This window comes from Acipenser ruthenus, chromosome 33 (genome assembly GCF_902713425.1).
Source record: "Acipenser ruthenus chromosome 33, fAciRut3.2 maternal haplotype, whole genome shotgun sequence".
In the NCBI taxonomy this organism is placed as follows: domain Eukaryota; kingdom Metazoa; phylum Chordata; class Actinopteri; order Acipenseriformes; family Acipenseridae; genus Acipenser; species Acipenser ruthenus.
Window position 1 is genome coordinate 8,144,661 of NC_081221.1, and position 24,474 is coordinate 8,169,134.

General features: G+C 38.2%; 1 protein-coding gene across 10 annotated transcripts in view; it reads left to right on the plus strand.

Moving 5' to 3' along the window:
- Nucleotides 1-24,474, plus strand: part of gpatch8 (G patch domain containing 8) — a 146,753-nt gene that overhangs the window by 24,082 nt on the left and 98,197 nt on the right. For 2 of the 10 annotated variants that reach the window (XM_034055616.3, XM_034055612.3), the window contains exons 2-4: nt 14,265-14,339; nt 17,071-17,106; nt 22,597-22,614. Coding sequence is in view for 2 of the 10 variants with exons in the window: in XM_034055609.3 (XP_033911500.3) it covers nt 21,501-21,656 (156 nt within the window). In the remaining 8 variants the exon portion in view is untranslated. Of the gene's footprint in view, nt 1-14,264; nt 14,340-17,070; nt 17,107-17,136; nt 21,657-22,596; nt 22,615-24,474 lie in introns of those variants that run through there. The other 8 variants (XM_034055615.3, XM_034055611.3, XM_034055617.3 and 5 more) reach the window with 4 other exon arrangements.

Consider the following 24,474-nt stretch of genomic DNA (forward strand, 5'->3'; position numbering starts at 1 on the left):
TGTATGACTGCCTGTGACAGGTTGCGCATTGCCAAGGAAACTCGGAGACCTTAAAGCTGCGGTTTAAGTGCTCATACGCTCATGTTTCTTTTTTCAAATTTCACACACAAAATACTAAAACTCGCCGCCCCGTACCATTCCTTCACCAACACAGTTCTATATTAACACCCGTGATCAATCTATATGTAGACCTGACGGCTCCAGCCACATTCCCATGTGTGTTTGCAGGGAGGATTTTAACTCCCTCCCTGCCGCCCAATACTTCCCACATATACACACTCGTGCACTGGCAGGGCTTTCACCCTGCCGTGATTCCACACTGCCATATTGAGTTGATACCTCATTTTACATTTCGGCATTTCAGATATTGTCTTCATTATTGTTACACAGCTGTATTCTATGATTCTATAAAGTTCCATTATGGGTGTGCTTTTAAATGAAACATTGAACTGCCACGTTTGCAACCACTGACCATACCAATGATACAGACCGCACACTGAGGTTGTGTCTTCGTATATGGTGCATAGATGTATTTTAGGTCCAGTAAAAAAGATTGTGTAAAGAAACTATGGCAACGCATTACCCCGACAGATGCTTTCTTATGCAGTGCAGGACCAAGCCTATATCACGTGGAGTCTGGGTATGCCAAGTTCTGTTAAGTGCTGTGTACGGTTAATAAACGCTGCCTCTGATCAATTATCCCAGTCACTGTTGTTCATTCATACGCAAGGTATGTCTCCATCAAACTTTTTTTTATGCTCTAAAACTCATATGGCTTTGACTGTGGTTCGGTGGAGCCCCAGAGCCTTAGAAATGGCTTTGTAACCCTTTCCAGACTGATAGGCATCAACAACTTTTTTCCGGAGGTCTTCAGGAATTTCTTTTGTTCGTGGCATGATGTGCCTCTAGAACCTGTGTGCTGACAACTTCACTCTGATGGTAAGGGCCAAAGTTAGTCAGATTTATATTGAGCAGGGCTGGCCCAAATCAGGCCTGGTTGTTAACCAAAGTACTCAAACAGCTGACCCTAATCATCCCTTTAATTGGGTTGAGTTAACTAGGGGCGATAACTTTTTCACACCTGAAGATTGCATGTTTGATAACCTTGCACACCAAACAAATGAAAGAAGCACCAAACTTTGGTGTCATTTTTTCTCTGACTCCCTCTATATACTACTACAACCCACAAAAAAGTCTGACCAAATAAAATGTGAAAAATGTGCAGAAATGCAGAAAATCAGACGGGGCAAGTACTTTTTCACTGCACTGTACAAGCAAACATTTTAAAAAGTGTTTACATCCCTACCCTATCACTTTTGATTGGCTAGCTCTGGCAAAAGCTGATCTTCTATTGGTTACAAAGAAACCCAGAAATGGCTGCCAAGAGAGCCTCTGTCAAGGCACAGCCAATCTTTTAAACTTAAGGTATTATTTACGTTTTTTGTAAATTAGTAAATAAGTGATACTGCTTTAATACATGAACTTGACATTTAAATGCAGCAATGTAGTAAAGTTACAAAATAAAAAATGTGTAATTTTATAAAGTTATTTCTGAGTCTACTTTGTGGTCAAGCATGACTTGTTGGGATGTTTAAAAAAAAACAAAACATGAAGTTTACTTTTTACTAGGGGTGGGTACGGGACTTAGGATCTGTATTGCAATATATTAAAGTAGAAAAACAATGCTGGTTTACAAAAGTGCACCCTACGACTGTGGCCATAAAAACGGGTTTAAAACTGCTTTATATATCGGTCAGTGCAGAGACCCGGGGTTTGGAATAAACAACTGACCTTGCTTTTAAGATTTAATATATATTACAAAAGCATAAATAAGTGCTACACTTATTTAAAATAAAAACAACTGGTAAGTAATGTTGTAAACTATTTATTTATGTATCTGCTTTACTTGTTTTTTTACTCACAACTTACAGTACCAGAACTGCTGTTTTGTATCTGATGAAACCAAATGCTGTTTTTATATTTCAATAACGCCACATATTGCTTATTATAGTTGTACTCTTAGTATGTTATTTAAATTTACTAGCAAATGTGTTCTAAACTGCACTGAAAGGAACATTTCCATAAAGTATGTTATACATTTTTTGAGGTGAGGTGGGGTCACAGGGAATCTTTTGTGTATCTTGAAGAATTTAATGAACCTGTCAAGCTACAAGGCTAGATTGGCCCCTTTTAATCACCAATTGATTGATTGCGTTCACTGTTAAATAAAACCAAAATCATACAAGTTATATTCTACTTTTCTGTGTGTTTTGTGCGAAGTAGATTTTTCTAGCATGTTGTCCCTTGGACAAGAAGTTTTTTTTTTAAATTGGCAACTACAGTGGAGATAAAAGGGTTAGCGACAGTGTTGGTCATTAATATTCATGACAACAGTTTGGGTGGGGGGTGAATTAAACAGTCCTGCATAGAGACATTGCTATGCTAGCATGCCAGGGAAGTGTCCGCTCTCTTATTCAGATTCCCAAATATGTGGAGATCTCTGCTGTACAATAGCATTAGGCAATGCACAGTTTTGTGCTGTTTCAAAAGCAGTTCACACAACACTGAACCCTTTATCTATGAAATGTCTTTTTTAACTTGGCAATCTTTGAGTCTTAAGTACAGTACCATTGCAGTTTTGAGCATGCAGTCTTTTTGCTATGGAAACCTGTTTATTTCAGGTTAGAGGGCAGTAAGATCTGGTTCAGTTCTATCTGGATAGGTTCCCAGCTGGGCCTTCTGTTATTTGTATTCAAACAAGTTTTGTTGGGGTTTTATAGGTGTAACTGTACACCCCAGGCTGCTGTTTAAGCAACACTGTTTGTTGGCAAACAAACATGCATATATAATGCTGGTGAATGATAGTGCTGTAATGTTGGATGATAATAATTAAAAAAGATCTTGGTTAGATGGGCACTTTGTACCATTTAGTTTTAGAGTTTGGCAGCATGGGTGTAATGATTCATGAACAGGACATGGAGTATACAGTACCTATGTGAACCAATCGGCCCAGTTGGGTACAATGCATAGAAAACGTTTGCTCAGTAAACGTAAGTGTTCTGCAGATGCCAACATAATTTCAAAGAAAAGTACTCGTGCTCTTTAGGGTGCTTTTTTATTTTTAAATTGTTGAACCTGCTAACTCAACTCACTCTAATTTTAAATAATTTTTCATATTGTCGTGCTTGTTTTATCTTTCCTGCAAGCGATGAATACACAACCCTTCCTGATATATATAAATAATCTATTTCAAAATAAAAGTATGCAAACTGTAGTAAAATAGTAAAACAAGAAAACCCCAACACAGCTACAAGAGCCCTAGCAATCGGCAGATGTAAACCAGCTGTTAAACAGTTGGTCTTGCAGACTCAGTTGCATAATAAAAAATGAAATGACCAAGTGCAGGGAGCACATGCCTGGACTCATTTGGATTTAAGTAGTCTCCTTTTGGAGACTAAACAAATAAATCTTAGAACATTTTTGTCAACTTCTGTTTGTAGCAGATTTTTTAAAAATTGTTTTTATCTGCTGGTTGCAGGAATAGCTAAGTTTTTTAAAGCTCTATCCAGAACTCTTCAGCTGCCAGATCATGTAGATTAATAGGTAGAAAAGCCTTCTGGTAACCATGATTTTACCAACTGAAAATAACGCAGGACTGCAGTCCGCAAGGAAGTTAGTGCCAACGCAAATTCCTTAGAACACTGGCAGACCTAGTGAAGCTGTATGGACGCTCTGGGGCAGAGATGGCTAATTTGCAGTCATGGCCTTTCAAGATTTTGAGCACAGGAATTTGTTAATAAAAATGTTTTCTGAAAACCTACTGTATTATGAAGATATCCTGTTGATTTTTAGATCGTCATGTACAGAATTACATTTTTTTTTTTTAAACTAATAGACAACCAGAACATAGTCATGTGGAATGCTTGTTATGTTGCATCACTCGTATCAGGTATTACCCTGCAGATAGTCCTTTTAGTGTTGTGTAAAACATCAGGGATCGGCTTCTGTGGTGTTTTGTTCCATAATCTTTACACTGGTGGGCTGAATGTTTCCATAAAGGTTGACTTTCATCAAGTACCAAAACTGTTCAATCAGATTTGTATCCAGCAATAAATTTGGCCACACTGAGATTCCTTGACCTCTCTTTCCACGTGGTGACTGGAACATTCCTTATAAAAGTTTCCCATAATAAAAGCCAAGCAAAGTGTAAAAGTATAGTGAAAACATGTTAAATCATTGGTAAGTTGTGTAATGTACAACGAGGTATGATGAAGCATATATATAGTCACCTCCAAAATTATTGGCACCTGTGATAAAGATGAGCAAAAAAGGCTGTATAAAATACACAGGTAATGAGCTATATTTTATGCTCAAATATATGGGAAAACCATATTCTTTTATTCTAATACAATTGCTCAGAGAATTTATCAACAAGTAAGAATTTTTTTTTCTCAAAGATAGGTGTCAGAATTATTGACACCTAAAGATTCTTATAAAAAAAAATCAAACAAAAATTAAATTTGCATTAACATTCTAATTCTTTAAGTTCATCTCAGTCTTAAGGAACTGTATTGTGGCCTTCCATGGCTTACTATTTCACTGGGGTATAAAAATGAGGTAACACGCATTGATGTAACTTAAAAAAAGGATGGTGAGTAAGTAGATTCAAGAAACTGCACAGTCCTTTTCTTCAATCAGTTGTTAGGTTTATTGAAATATGCAGGGAGTCTGGTCCCAGGTACAGGACAAGCAGAATACTCGTTCTTACAATTGTTGCATGACATTAAATACCCTTCTGCATAGGTGTCTCTCTCCTCCTCTTTCTCTGACACTTAACCAATAGAAAAGGTACAACACATTATCCTGTTACCATATATTTCATTTAGTGTGAGTGTGTGTGTGTGATGTCTGTGTGTCTGTGTGTGTAGTCTAGTGTGACGACCTCTGAACTCAGTGCATTCTTCAGACCCCTGGTGCCCCAAAAAGGTCCATACATCTGGTTTTTGTCATCTTCCTTGTTCCTATCTCTCCGTTTTGCATGAGACCCTTTGAGTCCAGTGGCATTATCTCTTATTCTCCCTGTGAACCTTTGGTTCCAACGGCAGTCCCTGGGAGCCTTTTAGCTCCTTTATGCTTTGTATTCCCAAAAGTCTTAGAGCCTGGCCCCTTCTGGTCCATAGCACTGTTATCTTGTTAGCTTGCAGTCAATGTTGGACAAGAAGCTTGTAGACACAAGGTCTCTTATCAATTGTTAGCAGTACATGCAATTTGAACCAAACAGTCTGCTATCTGCAATATTAGTTTCTTTTCAGAAAAGAACACCAGTATAGCTGCCAGTCCACATGCGTAGCAAACTGCTAATCAATTCTCGATCCATGTTTTCCAACATACCCTACTTTTAGAATATAAGATGGAGGGGGGTGACCCGCTACAACCAAGTTGCCCTCAGATGTCCTCTTCGCTGGTTCTGAGTAGTCACATCAAGTACCGTGTTTGTATAATATATTATAGTGAAGTATGTTCCTCTCATTCTAAGTCTCTCCGTTATGTGTAGGTATCTACCTTGCCTTTGCTGTTTCTCCATGCAAGTATGTCATGAGCAAAAAACAAACAAAAAAAACAAACAAAAAAACAAACAAGCATACATAAAAATAATACAAAAAATGAAAAATAAACATACAGTAAACATACAGAAAAATACAGTAAATACAGTTTATCACTGTACACAGGTGTTATTTCTTATTCATGGTGGCTCCCAGTAAGTTTACAGTTTCCCATCTGCCAATGGTCCTTTCTAACTGTCGGTGTTGTTTTTTCTACCAAAAACACTGAATGCTATTCCACAAAATCAATACTATTACTATTAACAGTATTATTAAAACAATATAATCCCCAAAAGTGTGCCCTAAGGCCTGCCCTGACCATCCATATCGTTTCAATACGGTGGCTTTTAATTGTGCCAAATCAACTTCGACCTTAGCTTTGAGCAGCTTCTGTTCCGCTCTTTGTAGGGCTATTTTAACCAATTTGTGCACTTGAGAAAAAATGACCGAATATGAATCTAGATATGTGTCATCCCACCAAGCGGTAATTTTGAACTCCTCTGCTTCAGGTTCAGGTATATATATATATCTCCAATCTGAACTGCATGTGTTGGAGAAAAACAAAATCCTGGAGAAGTCTGACAAGTTAAATCACCATACTTAAAATTGGTATGGTTACTCAACACATACCATTGATATTTCCCAACCTGCACTGCTTTTTTCCACCCCTCTAGTGGATGTACCTCTAATTCAGTGCTTATATTTCTATTAATTCCGGTGATTGCAGGACACCGGCAAACTACATGACTATTTGTTTCATAACAGCATGCTTCATGCACCACACCACTCCAGTTCCCTCGTTGAACTTTCCATGTAGCCTTTTCCCAAACTATCACTGTCTCATTGTGTAGTACTCCTATCGGTCTAATCTTCAAACTGTCTTTATACTGGTTATTAGGATCCAGGTATGGTATTGAGAGATAGAACCCTATGTGACCAGGTGGTTCCTTGCCATTCTCCTTTGGCCACACTAAACTAGCTCCCAGTAGGTCAGTCTGATCAGGGTGGATCATTGCCAACCTCAACCTGAGTTCCTCCTCTGCATGTCTAGGTACCACTCTTAGCCTAATGTCCATTATTTCTTCCTTCATTGTTTTTAAACGGTCATCCGCAAATATTCTACAATCTATTGCTTTGGTCAAATTGCGCAGGGCTCCCTCTGTTCCATCCATTAGCTCATATATAGCTGTACCCTGGAGCCTAATCCCTTGATTTACATACATCTGTCCATTCCCCAATCTTTCTATTCCTTCTCCCACAGTACTTGCTATCCAAGTTTGCCCTTTTGACATTTGATAAATATCCCAGCTGTTTGCAACAGAATTTCCTGCACCAAACCAGCCTGCTATTTCATCAAAAAGTCCCCTCTTCCTACGTTTCTCATTACCATCACACATTCTCATTACCTTCATGCATTCGTTCGGCTATTCGCTCTTTGTAATCTTTTATTGTACTGCTTATTTCCCTTTGAAGCCAATTCTGGATATTGGTGTGTTGCTTGCAATGCTGTTCAAACATAACAGTTAGATTTGTGAAATTATACATTACATACGATAATACTATATTCACATTATCCAAAACAGTTTTTCGTTCTGGTCCGAGAATGATACCTTCCCGAGGTAGGGGGTGCAAAAGGGGACATACTTTCGTAGTGATTTTACCTCGATAGTACGGTTTACTGCCCTGTTTCAAGAAATTGGATCACCCCGCATGGAACAAGTGTAAATTACTGACGTACTCAATTCCTTACAGCAATCTATGCCTCCCAATTTCACCCACCCGTCCTGCTCTTTAGCTACGCAGTGCAGTGTTGGTTTAACTCTGTAAGCTCATAATCACATCTTCTATTCGAAACTACAGTACTCTCAGAATAAACTCTATGTTTCAGCTGTGGATCCCCATCCTCTTGATCAGAACCACACTCATGTTGCTCTAACACATTTAGGTGCATCATTATTTTTAACTTGTATTAAAATTACATCTTTCTAGAATCCAATATTCTAGACCATCTCAATCTTATGATGCACTTAAAACTGATTAAAACCTAAAAACTATAACTTCAAAAATGATCACTATGCATTGAACAAGTACTAAAATAGTGCCTCATTTTAGACATATTCAACACTACAGCATATCATTCAAAGTTCACATGATTTCCAAAATTAATGTCTAATATAGGTAACCATATTTTTCAGTAGAACAGCTGTTTTCAATTGGTATTTCCATTCAACATAGGATGTCCCATTACCTTACAAGTACATATTAATATAGTCTTATGTTCCCAATAACACTCCAAATAATCCATTGCAAGACACCAACCATTTTACCTCCCTACCATGGATGGCAGATACAATGTCTTAACAATGTCACTCTTAAGTGTCATGAACAACACAAACTCCATACTCCCAGTGCCTCTAGAGGTCAATGGTACAACCTTTGCAGTTTTTGTTATTTTACTGAATGTGATTATTAATAAATTACATGAGACCTTCCCATCTCTGCACTCCAGGATCGCTGACATATTACCTTTAGTATCTTTAAACTAAGACAAATCTTTTCACCAATCATACATCTATACCCCAAGTTTATAATACGTAGTTTCATTATCAGGTATGTTAACTGAAATTAACAGTCCCCATTACATCCCCAAAAATGTCACTTTAACGTCATCATAAATATTTCTTCTTTTGATATGCAGACCGGAATGGTTCCCCATATGTAAGAATGTCTCTGTGGTTTCAGATACTTCCTCATGACCGTCTCTCAGCAACTTACACTCTTGTTCCAGATATATGGTAGAGCTTAATTACTACATATCATGGACAAGCATTGTAAAGTTATGCAGGTTAATATGTACAGTTACTGTTTGCATATACAAATTGTCCCACAAGTGTACTGAAACTTTCTGCACAAACTCTTCTGAAATGGTCCTCTCAGTTCCGATGAACAGCATTGTGCTTCCATTCCACATAAACGCCATCAATGTTATCTCGGAACCTGTGGAGAACAAGTGCAGTATTTATTCTTTTGATTAATATCTGATTTAATTTCAAAATTCAAAAGGGTTAATTCTTGAATAGTCTCTTTTTCATCTGCATTGATAATGTTATTGCAATTCTAAGAATCGCCAATGTCTGTTAATTCTATCTTGTATTTTTCTCAGAGCCTATGTCCACCCCATATTGTGAACATAATATAAAATATCAGTTCCAGCATGAACCTGTAGGAGAAGAGAAAAGCCTTAGACCTGTGTCTGTACTCTGAAAGTAACTACAAATCTCTATCTACTTCATTGCTCATAATTACTACTCTAAACTAACTGCATCAGTGCCTTTAGGAATTTCCATTCTCCAGCAGGCTTGCTTATCAGTGAAACTAGTTTTCAAGCCAGTTTTCACTCCCTCATTTTTGTATTGCCAATTTCAGATTGGTTTCTCCCAGTTTGTCCATTATCTCATATGGAACCTCCCCAATCAGCCTTCCAACCCCCCGCTTTTTTTTTTTTTTACTTTTTAAATTTGAATGGAGACCCTGTGTGGGGTTGGAATCAGTGCCTGTTTTAATGCCTCAAACAAGGCATGTGACCTTTAATCCTATTGCAATGTGTCTTGCTTGCCTGGGTTACCATTCAGGTGTTCATAGAGGGTGACAGCTAGTTCGCTGTATCCTTCCATGAAGTCCTGACAGAATCCAAATATGCCCAAAAAAGATCTAAGAGGCAGATTTTTAATCAGCTTTTTATTTCCTGGGTCAGGTGTGTGTCCTCCAGTTTCCACCTGTACTCCTAAGAAACAAACAGATGATTTCATTAATGCAGCTTTCTTTAGATTTAATTTGAGAGCAGCTTGCTCCATGAGATCCAAGACTTCCTCCAGCAACAGATAGTGCTTCTCCGCAGTTCCCGTTGCAACAGTATGTCATCCACATACTGTATGATATTACCTAGTTGAGAACAGTCCTGTAAGATGTTAGTCATACATTGATCTCTCCCTTCTTGGCAAGACGTCCAGAGCACATATCACAATAACAGTTGAAAAGAAAGTTTACAAAGAAATGTATTCAAACGTTAATGTTTCTCAATAACGCATACAGAAATAAAAGTACTGCCTATTCTTGCTGCAATTAATAACAGCATCCTTTTTAGCAGATCAAAATAAATCAGGATCTATTATAAAAATAATCCAGTGAGAAAAAGAAAATGTGTGTGCACATAAACCTGACCTTCATGAGCACCTGTTTATGATGCTTCCTTTTTAGAATGTGATCCACAAGCTCTACCAACCCAGAGCTCTTTGGGTGGCAGAGGACATGGAATCACTGTACTTCGCCAACCAGGGCGCAGGTTGCTTCATGCTTAAGGCAGCGAATATATTCTTTATTTGATTAATTTACATGGGCGTTTCCCCATGGTCAATCCTACTAAGTGCATTTGTATTACTGTGAGTGCATAATTACTTTTGCTACTGCGACTGTCTGTTCTGTATTAGACAGTGAGAAGTTGACTTTATTTTGCATCACAATATTGCCATTAGCTCAGCGTCCTGTGCTGAACTTTCACAAGAGAGTATTCATACCCTATATTCACAGACAAACACACAAACATTAACCAACAGACTGTCTATCATACCAGTATCACAATCCATCAATCCTGCAGTCCTATACTGCACCATCAATAATCTCATGCCACTCGCGATTTATTCATGTTTCAGTTATCACATTAATCTAATTATCATCACCTCTCCTTCAAGAAGCTCCGTAAAATACTAATTGTAACCACCATAAACAAAACACATCGTAAACATGTGTGCAAACATCCCATTTCACATCACTCGCGTAGCTCTGAGTGACACTGCTTTTGTCTCCTGCATCACTGCATTCTGATGCCTTAGCAGAAGTTGAAATCCCTGTAGATCACTCTGATATCGATTGTGACCTCTTTTTCCCAATTTGAATTGTATTTTATGCTCTCTAACAATTAAACTTTTTTTTCTTCTACTCGTGTATGGTAGTGTGCTTTAGCAACATCAGAATAAACCCAGTTAATACTGATAACATCAGTGCTTTATTAAACTACGTGTTTTCCATTCAAAGAGAATGCAATCTCCCTGTTTAATTCAACATGAACTAAACAATCATTAATAAACAGACCCCTTAAAAATAAAACATCGTTTTAACTCTGCACTTTTTTTTAGCTACACCAATAATACAAACTCTACCACTCATGTGATCTTGGTTTCAAATATGTATTCATAGGTGATTCATAAAATTCACCTGTGTCTTAAACATAAAATTCACTCTCAAACAAACACTTAACATTCATTCATGAAATTCCTCAAAGTTGATATAGAATCTTTACCATTACAGTTTTTTTTTTTTTTTTTTTTTGTGGGCTACCAGTCTTGAATTGCCTTTGTCTTTTTCTTCTTACGAGACACACACTCCTGACCTGTTACATGAACATGTACATTACTGTTCTGTACATAGCTTCCCTTTTTGCCATGTTTTAAAACAGTCTATGTTCCATATTCTACAGTCATCCATTTAATGATATTGAGGGTCATCTTCTAACATATTTGGAGTTGATCAGACTCCCAACAAAACATAAAACTAACAAACAAACAACAACACTTTTTAGTTTTGTCTTGTTTTTACCAATATTCCGTGTTGAAAGCTAAGCTGAATGAAGCATAAACTTTTATCTTGGTTTATTTCACATTTATTTTACACTTTTGTATGTGCTATTTGGGCTTAACTGGAACTTATTGTCTGATTGTTCCTTATTTGTACCACCTAATGTGGACAGTTAAATAAGAGGCTTATCCTATTGCCCCCTTATCGTGACTTATAAACCAAACAGTAAAAACAAAGACAAAACAGGTGTACCAAACCCTCTCAAAACAAACATAAAACATAAATCCGAGTATGCCCGTACCTGTTGAGCTATACAAGTCCGTGTAACTAGTCCAATAGACTCTACTGGCACGTCATAACACTACACGATTTACTCCGACTTTTTTAAGAATCCAGAGGTCCTCTTTCATACCTAAAGTCCTAACAGTCAATACACTTTTAGTTCAGCGGTCAATACTAGACTTAACTAAATATTTTAGTTCAGCGGTCTATGTTAGACTTAACTAATTGTGTCCTCAATGTACATGAATTATCAAAAAGTCCTCTTTCATACTCTACCCTTGATTCTCACTACATTCTAAACACTGCATATAAAACAATAAACCAGTAACTACTCACCAATGTACGTGGTTATATGTTCGAGCTGAAGTCCTGATCCAAAGATTCTCCACACCGTCTGGTCAGAAGTTAGAAGCAGTCTCTGTCCATTCGCTTTGTCCTGGTCCTGCGCGCACGGGATTCAGGCTGGGCAAATGGGTTTCTCTGCAGTCAGGTATCAACCCCCCCGGTATTTTGAAAAAAAAAGTATCAGGAAACAGTCCGCAGGTGGCTCGCCAAATGATGTAACTTAAAAAAAGGATGGTGAGTAAGTAGATTCAAGAAACTGCACAGAGTCCTTTTCTTCAATCAGTTGTTAGGTTTATTGAAATATGCAGGGAGTCTGGTCCCAGGTACAGGACAAACAGAATACTCGTTCTTACAATTGTTGCATGACATTAAATACCCTTCTGCATAGGTGTTTCTCTCCTCCTCTTTCTCTGACACTTAACCAATAGAAAAGGTACAACACATTATCCTGTTACCATATATTTCATTTAGTGTGAGTGTGTGTGTGTGATGTCTGTGTGTCTGTGTGTGTAGTCTAGTGTGACGACCTCTGAACTCAGTGCATTCTTCAGACCCCTGGTGCCCCAAAAAGGTCCATACATCTGGTTTTTGTCATCTTCCTTGTTCCTATCTCTCCGTTTTGCATGAGACCCTTTGAGTCCAGTGGCATTATCTCTTATTCTCCCTGTGAACCTTTGGTTCCAACGGCAGTCCCTGGGAGCATTTTAGCTCCTTTATGCTTTGTATTCCCAAAAGTCTTAGAGCCTGGCCCCTTCTGGTCCATAGCACTGTTATCTTGTTAGCTTGCAGTCAATGTTGGACAAGAAGCTTGTAGACACAAGGTCTCTTATCAATTGTTAGCAGTACATGCAATTTGAACCAAACAGTCTGCTATCTGCAATATTAGTTTCTTTTCAGAAAAGAACACCAGTATAGCTCTGCCAGTCCACATGCGTAGCAAACTGCTAATCAATTCTCGATCCATGTTTTTCAACACGCATATGAAATCCATTTGTCATCCATCACCATGGGGAAAGGCAAAGAACTCAAATGAAGAGACAAATGGTTGTTGACCTTCATGAATCAGGCAATGGGTACAAAACAATAGCTAAAAAACTAAATACACCACTATTCGTGCAATAATTAAGAAGTTCAAAACCACTGGAACAGTGGTAAACTTGCCTAGTAGACGACGCAAGTGTATCATCTTGCCCCCACGCACAGTGAGGCAGATGGTTTGGGAGGCAAAGGGAAATCCAAGGGCCACAGTTGGAGAATTACAGAAATTGGTTGCATCTTGGGTTCACCAAGTCTCCAAATCTACAATTAGACGCCACCTCCATACCAATAGACTATTTGGAAGGGTTGCCAGAAAAAAAGCCTTTATTGAGAGCAACCAACAAACGTAAGCGCCTGGAGTTTGCTAAACGGCATTGGCACTTTTGATTGGAACCGGGTGCTATGGTCAGATGAGACGAAAATAGAGCTCTTTGGCCACGCACACCAGCGTCGAAAGAAGGATGCGTGTGCAGAAAAGAACCTCATACCTACTGTAAAATATGGTGGTGGATCTTTGATGTTATGGGGTTGTTTTGCTTCCACTGGTCCTGGGGCCCTTGTCAAGGTCAACGGCATCATGAACTCTACCCAGTACCAAGACATTTTAGCCAAAAACCTGGTTGCCTCTGCCAGGAGGCTGAAACTTGGCCGCAAGTGGCTCTTCCAGCAAGACAATGACCGCAAGCACACATCAAAATCCACAAAAAACTGGTTAACCCTTTGCAGTCCATTTATTAAGAGCGTGTCAGGCGCGTCAGGTCCAATTTATTTTCACACGTGCAGTTAATTTTAGACGCGTTGTTTAAAAGTATTTTTTCTCACAGTCAAACGGGTTTAAAAGGCCCTGCATATCAACAAAGCACTCACTAGGCATCTCCAGCCCCGCCCCACCCTTTCGTTCGCTATAGCTTTCACATATGCTAAGAAATAAATAATAATAATAATAGTCGTACATACCGATCCATCATCTCCTGATCACTCGTTTTATGTGACTGTGTGTGTGTGTCTCTCTCTATATATATATATATATATATATATATATATATATATATATATATATATATATATATATATATAATCTCATCATGGGAAAACTATATGCAGTGATCTATGTGATGGTGAACCGTCATCCTTAAACAGTGTTCTCCAATGCCAGGGGTTGGTACTGAAACATCTGTTTGAATAAAAAGGTAAAAGTAAAATGTAAAGGTTGACTTGTGACAAGGATATGGTTAAAGAAATAGTGCTGAAATGCAGCTGTCGTGAGTGTGTGTATGAAAGAAAGAGCATGATGTTCTCATTGCGTTAACATCTCCCCCACTTTAAACAGCATTTTGCACTCATGTATTCCCCTTTAAATTGCAGGGAAATCACTTCGATCAGTATGAGGAGGGGCAGCTGGAACTCGAGCAGGCCTCGCTGGACAAACCCATAGAATCGGTAAGGCACTGAATTTCACACACCCACACACTGGGAGCAGGCTGGCTGCGACTGTGTGGCAATGCATGTGAGCACAGCGGGGAAAAGAGACTCACGCTGTACAGTTATACAATTCACTTCGTTTTAAACATTTTATTTATTTATTTATTTATTTATTTATTTATTTATTTATTTATTTATTAGGATTTTTTTTTTTAAAATTTTAAATCCATTATTAATAATGTTAGTGCTTTTTTTGATGTTTTTATGCTTTTTTTTCTTTTCTTGAAATCAATTTAAGACTGTACACTGTCTGTGTGATTGTGAGGTGTGGATAATGTACTGTGACCTGTTACAATTCATTGGATGGATTACAGATATTCATCATGTCCATTTGCAAGTCTGCACATTCATAGCAGACCTGCCACACACACCCTGTAATCCAGATGGGACACTTGAGGCAGGCTGATGCAGTCCTGGTTATTCAATTCAATCAATTAGGTTTCAGTAGACCCAGTAAATAATGGAATATGAATGGATTTATATCTACAAACAAGCTTTTCAAAGTATTTCTGAATACAGACGTATGTTTTTTTCGGGGGATTACCTTTTTAATAGTTAATATGTATACAAAATATATATACACTTTAGACCACAAGGAAAACTCATCTCACAGACAGGAATGTAGCTATTGTATATTTCTATACATATTTGATCTGATCCTACTAAAAATACATCACCCAAATAACAGCACAGCTATTCATATGTTATCGAATGCCAAGAATGTTAACGTAATCCTTTTAAATTATGCAGCTGTGTTTTAAATGCTTTCATCAGAAAAACAATGACGGACAATACATTTCTGTTTTCCGTGCTCTTCTACACAAACAATGTAGCTTGGTTGAAATGGACCCTTCCTGATTTAATTTGGTTTAACTTTGCATGCAACTGTTCACCAGCTTTGTCCTTTGCAGCATGGAAAATAATTTCATATTGCAAAATGATACAATGCAGACTGAACAAAGTGCTACACATGTCTAAAACAAACATATCCAGTTTTCCTATTGTTAAATGTCAATATTCAAGACAAAAGGCATTTTAGTAAATACTGGCAAAGCCAAAGAGGGGAAGAAGCGTAGATGAAATTAGTATTGCCATCGGCTGCATCAGTATTTGTTAGCGGTGTAACGATACACTAATATACAGGTTGCGATACATGTGATGGTCCTAAAGGACTACTTGTATGATGTCGTTTAATGATTTACTATTTTGTTAAGACAAAAATGTAATGGTATAGGACAGAGAGTATGTATTCATACCAACTATAAAACACAGTTATTCTTCATTCAAGAACCATTTGGTGACTATGAGCTATGTGGTGCTTTTGGTCTTGTATCAAGATAAAAACAATACATACCTCTATTATGATATGATATGTCATGTAAAGAATGCTTAACCCTTTGCAGTCCATTTATTAAGTGCGCGTCAGGTCCAATTTATTTTCACGTGCGCATTTAATTTGACGCGCTGTTTAAAAGTATTTTTTTTCCACAGTCAAGCGAGTTTAAAAGGCCCTTCATATCAACAAAGCACTCACTAGGCATCTCCAGCCCCGTCCCACCCTTTCGTTCGCTACAGCTTTCACATATGCCAAGAAATAAATAATAATAATAGTCATACATACCGATCAATCATCTCCTGATCACTCGTTTTATCACCAAACGCCTCAATAATGCGATCCAAGTTATTATTTTATTACTATAACATCTGAAAAAAGCTCAGGAAATGTCCGTGATATTCTGTGAGCGCTGATGCAGTCACAGCTAGCTTGTTTCCTTATGGCATCCATTATCAGATGCCAGGGGCAAGTATGACTATTCATGAGATACGCCCATTTTTTCTTTCGGCTTGTCTCTGCTCCTGTCGCTCCCACTCGGCCATTGAATGGTTCTCTCAGCTTTTTCCGGAGAAAAAACGACTAGAAACCCGTTTTTTGCGTCTTTTTGATGATGTCGGACAGGGTCCGACATTGGACCGGATAGGAATAATTGCAATGTCGGACCAGGTCCGACATAGGACCGCAGAGGGTTAATGATTCGATATACATGATCAGTACAGTACATGATCAGTCGTTATACCTCTAGTACTGCTGTACTGTAAAGTCCATTTCTTTTCATGGCAATCATTGAGTAAATATCGCTTTGTTCATTTGTATTGTGAACCCTGCTTGTCCATTTAATCTCTTACCTCAATTGTACTGTGTACTGCTTCATCTCTAAAATACATGGCGTCTAATTTGAGAGTATTAAAAATCACTCAATAAAATGAATAAATAATTAAAATATATGTATACAATTATGGGTGTAATTTTGATTATCATTACATTTTAAAGTTATCAATTCTATGTAACTACTCACAGATATTGCTGATAATAATCAAATAGGCAAAGACTGATAGATGAGTGAATACTGTTAATCAGAAATGAATTCTGAGTCTTTGCGACATGTACTTCAAACATCATTGGTACCTGCAACATTTATTATTTTTATTGATAAAATATTTTGCACACTTTTGTTTCAGAAATACATGGCACCTTCCGCTACCAGTTGACATTGTAGAGGTTCCAGTACAAGTTTCACGCTAGTGTGAGAGATGAGAGTATGTGTGTGTGTGTTTATATGTGTTTGTGAGTGCTTTGAGAAATTACCAGTATTGTACACAACTTGGGGTGTTCGACATTTCTCTCCTGCAGCAAATTGGCCCCAATTAGCTAAGCAGCCATGACCTGGTTTGTATTGCACGCTCTGCTTTATATTCCTGTCTCTTAGGGTTTCCTGTAAAGCTTCTCTCTGTCCTTTCTTCCGACACAGTGATACGGTGTACAGTACCCTCTGTCATCCCGTGCTGGCATGGTGCTTGTGCAACTGGAATTGCATTTTCTGACGAGGCATGTAGATAATATTGCAGGAGGATTCTCATTGACACCAGCCTTCCACAAAAAAAGAACTAAAATGAAATCTGTAGAAATAAAAATACATAATGAATTTTCCAGAATGTAGGCCTTTCTGAAAGTTTAAAAGTTCGAAATTCAGTGGATACACTTAATTTTTAGGTGGTTTAAAGTTTGCAGCATTTAAACCTCATGGTTGCTGATTACTGCAATGCCATTCCATTAAATGGGACCCAATTTTATAATTAATGGTACAGTATTAGAATTCATCTTCGGATTTGTGGAATATCTGCTGTACAGGACATCAGACTGTGGATGGGTTCAACTTTTTGACAGGATCCTTAGGGATTTTGACAATAAATCATGCTTTTCTCATTCCTAATGCCTGTAAGCAGGTGGCTGGAGTGGAATACAAGCGTGTGAGTGCACAATTAGCCAAGTAAGGGTGATTTTTAACTGACCCTTTTGGAGAGACAATATTGACATTTATTGGCTTGCTTTTAGGTTTGCTGTTGCAGCCAAACCCCCATGAAAAACCCTATGCTTTGATTTTAACCACTGTTTCCTTCAAGGTCAAAGCAGTAGCGTGGGTCGAGTGCAATTTGCATTACACCATCACAAATAACAGAACAGGTCAACTTTGATTTAAATTGAAAAAAAAAATTGTCAAGGCAACTAATTAAATATAAAAAAAACTTTGACTGAAATTCATCCAGAAAATGTTGTGCACACAGCCCCATCCTGGGAAGTAAGAGAACGTGATCCAGAGTACGTAGCACAAAGATGACGGGGCCAGTGAATCCCAGCGCCTGTAAATGTAATCTACAGAGCAGATTACTTTTCCACCAGTAGGTTGTCTGTTACTGTATCGCCTGTGAAACATTTCCAAAACATAGAACGTCATGGGAAAAATCTGTATCGCCTCTGCTAATGACAGAATAATATTTGAAATAGCCTTGTTTGCCAAGAAGAGATGTTTAAATAGGATAGAGATGCAGGCTATGGAGTGTGTCCAAGCTCCTGGGTCTCTCCTGTCACTCTGTCTAGGGGGGTGTCACCACGATAGAAACCCATCAGCCATGGGTTAGATATTTATTCATGTTCTCCTGACATATGGGCCTCCACTAATTTAGTTCATCCATACATTCAACAAGATACTGCCCTTAATGTTAATGTTATTTAAGCAATTTTAGTGTTCAGGCCTTGAATGTTAGCAGGGGCTAATTTGGCTTTAGAATTTCTATATAAGTGTGGGTTCAGAAAAACTGAATTATTACTGGGTGCAGATGAATTTGAAGTTTAGCAATCCAGTACAGCTACTTACCCATAAATTCAGCCAGCCATTAGACTGTTAAACATATATACATATAATAATAAGTATAAAAGACCAGGTACTTAAAACCTAATGAGAACAAGGAAAGAGAGTTGGCCTGATTGCCATGTGGACGAGGTGTCTCCTGCAGTATTATCTATTGAGATGCGCTGAAGGGTTCGCTCCAGCATACAGCTCAAGACTTGGGAGAATTTGAAAACACACTGTGCAGTTCAGTGTAAGATGACCTTTGACAGCTGGTGGGGAGAAACATTCTGCAAGCTCATGGCTCCTCTGACTGCTACCCCCTGCCCACTTATTTAAGTTCTTTATTTATTTCTTGAACAGCACAAAGATCCTGTAAACTATGTAGGTAAAGTGATCAGGCCAGTACAGGGCTTAAAGGCCATCTGGTAACATTGAGTGTGAAGAGCTCAGTCTTACTTCTGATACACAGACACACAGTATCGCCTTTCAGCCTTTGTCTCCGACAGCAAATTGTTTCTCTGGTCCTGGGAGGCTGCACTGAGGGGAAACAATAAGCTCCCCCTGAGCCTGTCACTGGAGCCACAGATACACTGCTGTAGTATGCAGGGCCTGACAGCCAGGGGCCTCGGAGCTGCCACCTGCACCAGGGGGGCTCATCCGGTGTCACTGCCAGATAAGGGTTTAATGTCATCCTTCAGCTGGACTGCAGAAAACAGAACCGTCTCCTAATTAGCATTTTAAAAGTCCTTGCAGAAAACCACAATAACCTTGAAAGACACAAAGAGGGAACATGAAAACCTGGATACAAGAAAGAGGTAGATAATATATGTAGGTAGGTGGAATACAGGTTGATTTTGAGAGTGGCAGTATTCACCATCGAGCAATGGTAGGTGCAGGCAACAATGGGACATAGACAGCTGACATATACTGGATATTGCATTGCCTTCCTAATATACAGGCACCATTCCCCTAGAAGGGTTCCATTGGAGAGATAGTGGTCGACATGATTAAAATGAATTGCAAGAATGACAATGAGGCCTGCATTTATAGGGTTCGGGGAAAATCGGCCCAAAACTAGGTCGACCTAAACTAAATCACTCGGGCCACAGTGAAACTTACAATCTCGTACAAGCTAATTTAGGTAGGTTTTATTTTATTATTCATCCCCAGAAAAAAATCCTTTTAGTTTTTATATATATTTTTTTCCTCTGCTGTTTGTTCTTGTTGGGGAGATGCAGTTTGAATCGGAGCCATGTGTTACTGAAAGGCAGGTGGTTGCAGAGGTAAGTCAGGTCTCCCTGGGGCCTGCAGAGTAACAGGATAGGGCCGCTCAAGTGACATTTCATAGCAGCCGGTCGGCTTGGACGCTATAAATACTTCATTTCAAGGAGCTGTATGCAGTAGCGATACAGTTTGGCCTCTCTCCCAGCCACTCATTGTGTGTAATCTGTAGCCAGCTAGCGGTTCGTGTTTTTGGGGACCTGTTTCTAACATTCTGCCTTGCATGCATAACTGGGTAGCATTCAGTTCCTGTCACCCTGTATCAGGTATACTGTGGGCAGCCCTAGATACAATCCACTCAGGAACCTCTGCAATCGGTGGTACGGGAGCAGAGCAGCACAGACGGGAGAGCACTCCTACAAATTTAGTCCCAGTGGAAAGTAGCAAAATAACAGAACTGAACACCAAAGAGCTTCAAAACAGTTCAGAGCAGGAATTGCAAAGAACGGGCTCAGTTTCACAAACCAGAGCAGTCTGGAACTACATTCATAGCAAGAAAATGTTATCTTTTAGTCAATTAAGTCCAGCTGAGCTAATTTCTGCAAAAACATACTGTTCTATCTTAAACATTTTTTTGTTTAACCACCAAGCTGTTTTTTTCTAGCTAGCTGTTGTGAAATAGCTCCTGGATTGACTAATGCAGAGGGTTGCCATCAATGACCTGGGAATTACTCCAATGCACAGAGCAACTTTAGCTATGTGGTAGATTTTTTGCTAATGACTCACAGAAATAGTGGTATATTTTTACTGTCTTGCTGTTAAGCATAAATGTACCAATACATTGGGGGGGAAGGAAATAGTTTTATTGCTAAAATGCATTATTTTATAAATACAGCCTAGTGTATACAAATAAGGTATAACCCATGCACATCTGAATAGAAATGGCTAAACTAGACTTGGTGTTCTTCTCGGGTCAAATTACATACCCTACCTTTCAAAAGATTAGAAGTAACCAACGTTTTTGAGAATGACTGGCCATTTATTGACCATTTTATCTACCTCAAACCTATTTATTGGAGGTGAAATTAAGACCAGATGTCCTGTCCAGACATTTTGCATGGGGTACAATCAGGTTTACAAGAAATGTCTACATTATTTTTTTTTTTTTTTAAAACAGTCTAAAAAATGTGGGGTGTTACAGCACCTCTGACAGCTTGCTCAATACAATATTTTGTATATTGTTCAAGGAAGGACGATTGAACTATTTAGTGAAATAGCTGTATTTCCATTTTTTTTTAATTGTCATTTAATTCAGAATCATTCATTTGAATGTTTTCTGAGCAAGCTGTGCTTTTTCTTCTCCAGGCACACATGCATGTGGCTGTAGGTTTAGAATATTAAAAGCCAAGGTGACCTTTTTTTGTCTTCAGTTCTGCAGTACCGGAAAGAAAAAAATAAAGCTTGCTAGAACAGCTTGGGCCTCAAGACCACCAGAAACACTAAGAACATATTATAAAAAATAACTGACAACATAACATCAAGTACTAATTAAAAAAAAAGGTATATTTAAAAGTACTACAACATTACATTCCTGGGTGCACTTAATACCAGCGCATAAGACTATCTACCCGGTCTTATTCTTTATCAAGGGGGGGTAAAAAACTGACATTTTTAATCAACACCACAAGCAGCCACTTAGAATAACAGAAGAATGTATCCCTGCATCTGTCCTGTCTCCATTGCAAGTATCTTGATAGACTTGTTCTCTGCAAGAAATCTCCAGAGCTGTGGAGTGAGAACATCCAGCACAAACTTACAAATAGAACTAGTTGAGGAGGTCCAGAGAAGAATGGGGGAAGTTATCTGTGTAAGTCAATACTCTATATCTCCCTGGCTCTGTCACCAAGCCTGTCTGTGCTCTGCCTGCTTCCCGGATAGACAGCAGCCTTCTGTCTCCATTGATCTCGCTAACCTTGCACGAAATTCCTATTCAGATACTGAGTCTGTGTATCATGCATACTGATCCTTCTTCCTGAGCGGTATTGTTGAAGCCGGGCTGTCCTGGTGCACCTTTCTTTCCTAATATTTGTTATTTCTTTTACTTTTTGGTTTATAACTAGGGCTTCTGATTTTCGGTGTTTTACCCTGATTTGTATACTCTCCTTTAAGAATTACATTGATACCGGTTAAGCCATTCGTGTATCTCAATCACACTGAGAAATGTGTTAATTGTAAAATTGATTTAATTTACTTTATTTTTTCTTTCTGTGAAACAACTAAATGGGCTTTTAAATCTGCCAAGCCTTCATTTTTCATTTACAAGCAGAACATACAAACCAGATTGCAACATGTTAATAAGCGACTAATCTTTATTAAAGCTATAATGATAAAAGTATATTACAAGCGTAACTCTATTTCCATTTAAAATAAGTAAATTAAATCAATTTGACTGTTGGCGTGTTTCTCAGTTGTGATTGAGATACACAAATGGCTTAACAGGCATCAATTGAAATTTTAAAGGAGAGTAGAAAAGTTGTGGTCAAGCATTGAAAATCAGAAGCCTCTAATGTTGTAATTTTCCTTCCACTGTGTCAGTAGCAGCACACTGCACTTGACTTCAGCTGATCTTGACTTGTGGATTTTTTTTATTATTTTATTTTTATTTTATTTTATACATTATGTTTTTCACACTCTTGTTCTATTTGTAGACTTTTTTTGCAAGCAGTAAAAAAAAAAAAAAAACTGAAATAAATTTAGTGATTGGACAGTTTCTTACTTTGTGTTACATTTAACTGTTCTTTTGACAGCCCAGTTTTTAAAGCCAGGTTCGTATGGAAATGCTTTCACTCCACTTGCACTGCTATTGAAAACAGCGTACTGCTTCATCTGTCTTTTTATTTTAGTGCATTCATTTATACAGCAAAGCCTGCGCAATGTCTCATCCTCCTGTCTCAGTTACATTCCTTTGAGAATAAATTTATTTGTATCGGTTTATTATGTGCAGAACACATTTGTTTGCTGCTTGCTGGTATTTATGTATTAGATTAAAATTTGGCACCAACGATACAATTCCTCCTTACCACTTGATGATAAAAAAAAAAAAAAAATTAACAAAATAAAACATGGATTTAATTAAAGACGACATTTGCGGTGAAAGCTGAAGATCTAAACTGTGCAGCCGGCCTCAAGTAGCCAAAATGGCAGCCTGTTCGGCAAAAAGGAGGGATTGCAATTTTTAAACATGTTTCCATTCTTAAGCTTTTGAAGTTTGGGGGGCTTACATGTAAACTGACTCCAGCTGAACCTTAATTATCCAACACCTCTGTTATCCAAACAGCCCCCTGATAGCCTAACCTGTTGTGTGCTGTGCTCTTCTGCCCTGTTGTAATAGAACACGCGCTAACCAGCCCTTACAGTACAGTTCACTACAGTAGGGTAGCACTGCATCATCGAATAGGAAAGCGACAGGCAACCTCAGAAACTGATTGTGAGCTAATTGTGATGTGTGTGTGTGTGTGTGCTTTCAGATGGGCAGAGGTGCAGTTGTGGTTGCAATCCATTAACATAGGACATTTAATAAATACAGTAGTTTAAAGAAATCTCAACAAATTTAAAACATAGTGCACAAACAACGTGTTTAACACATATTATCAAATACAGGATTTATTAAAAAAAAAACTAAAAACATTTGTTTATACCTCAACAAGGCATCATAGACAACACACATACACACACAGCTGTGCTTGTTTTATAGACTTCTTTTCAACACTGCCACTATTGTAGTAGTGGGCTGATTTAGCATTCAGAAGTTGGCAGCTTAATGTCTGAGCACAACAAAAAATAGAAGAATAATGATTTGGGATGTTCACAATCATCGCCAACGAATTAGAAATGAAAAAAAAAACCCTAATAAATACAGTGACCAAAAGATTTGACTAGAAGTCTTTCTCTTCAGGACGTCTGAAGACATTGAGAAAGTCTAAATGTTTGGCATTGACTGTATTAAGTTTATTTCCGTATTTCGAGATGTTCACAATCAGTTTGCATTAGTATTGGGTTTTTATTGACATCAAAGCTCTCCTACAAGCCCCTTAGAAACCCCATTTGTTGGCCAGAACCGTCCCATATACATCCTATTGAAAAGCAGGCCCCCAGATCTCAAAAGCTGTTTGATCACTTGGATGCTGAAAAGCCCTAATCGTAACTTAAAACCATTTTTGCAGTAAATTGCTTGTTTTTCTTAATTTTATTTCTCAATTATAATTTTTTTCTATGGAAATCTGTACATTTTAAGAGGCAGTATGCAGAACAGTGACCTGCCCCGTGTTTCAGAGAAGAGCCCCCCATCTGAAACAGAGTCATTCAAATCCAATGCCAATTCATAAAGATCTCCTATTTTATAAGTGCGGGTGGAGCAGGGTAAGTATGAGGGGGAAGGCAGGTCGCAGTTCTGTGTAATCAGTAGCTGTCTTTAAATTGGAACGCATTCAAACGCCAAGGAGACATGAGACATTCTGCTTGCTGGTTTCCCCGATGTGCACTAATAGTTCTTGCTGTCTAATCCATGGCATGCCTGTTCCATCCTAAACTTCGCTTTTCTGTTAGACAACACGTGAACTCCATCACCTCTATGTGCTTGTGTTCATTGTTATTGATATTTATTTAGTCGTTTTATCGTTGTCTTT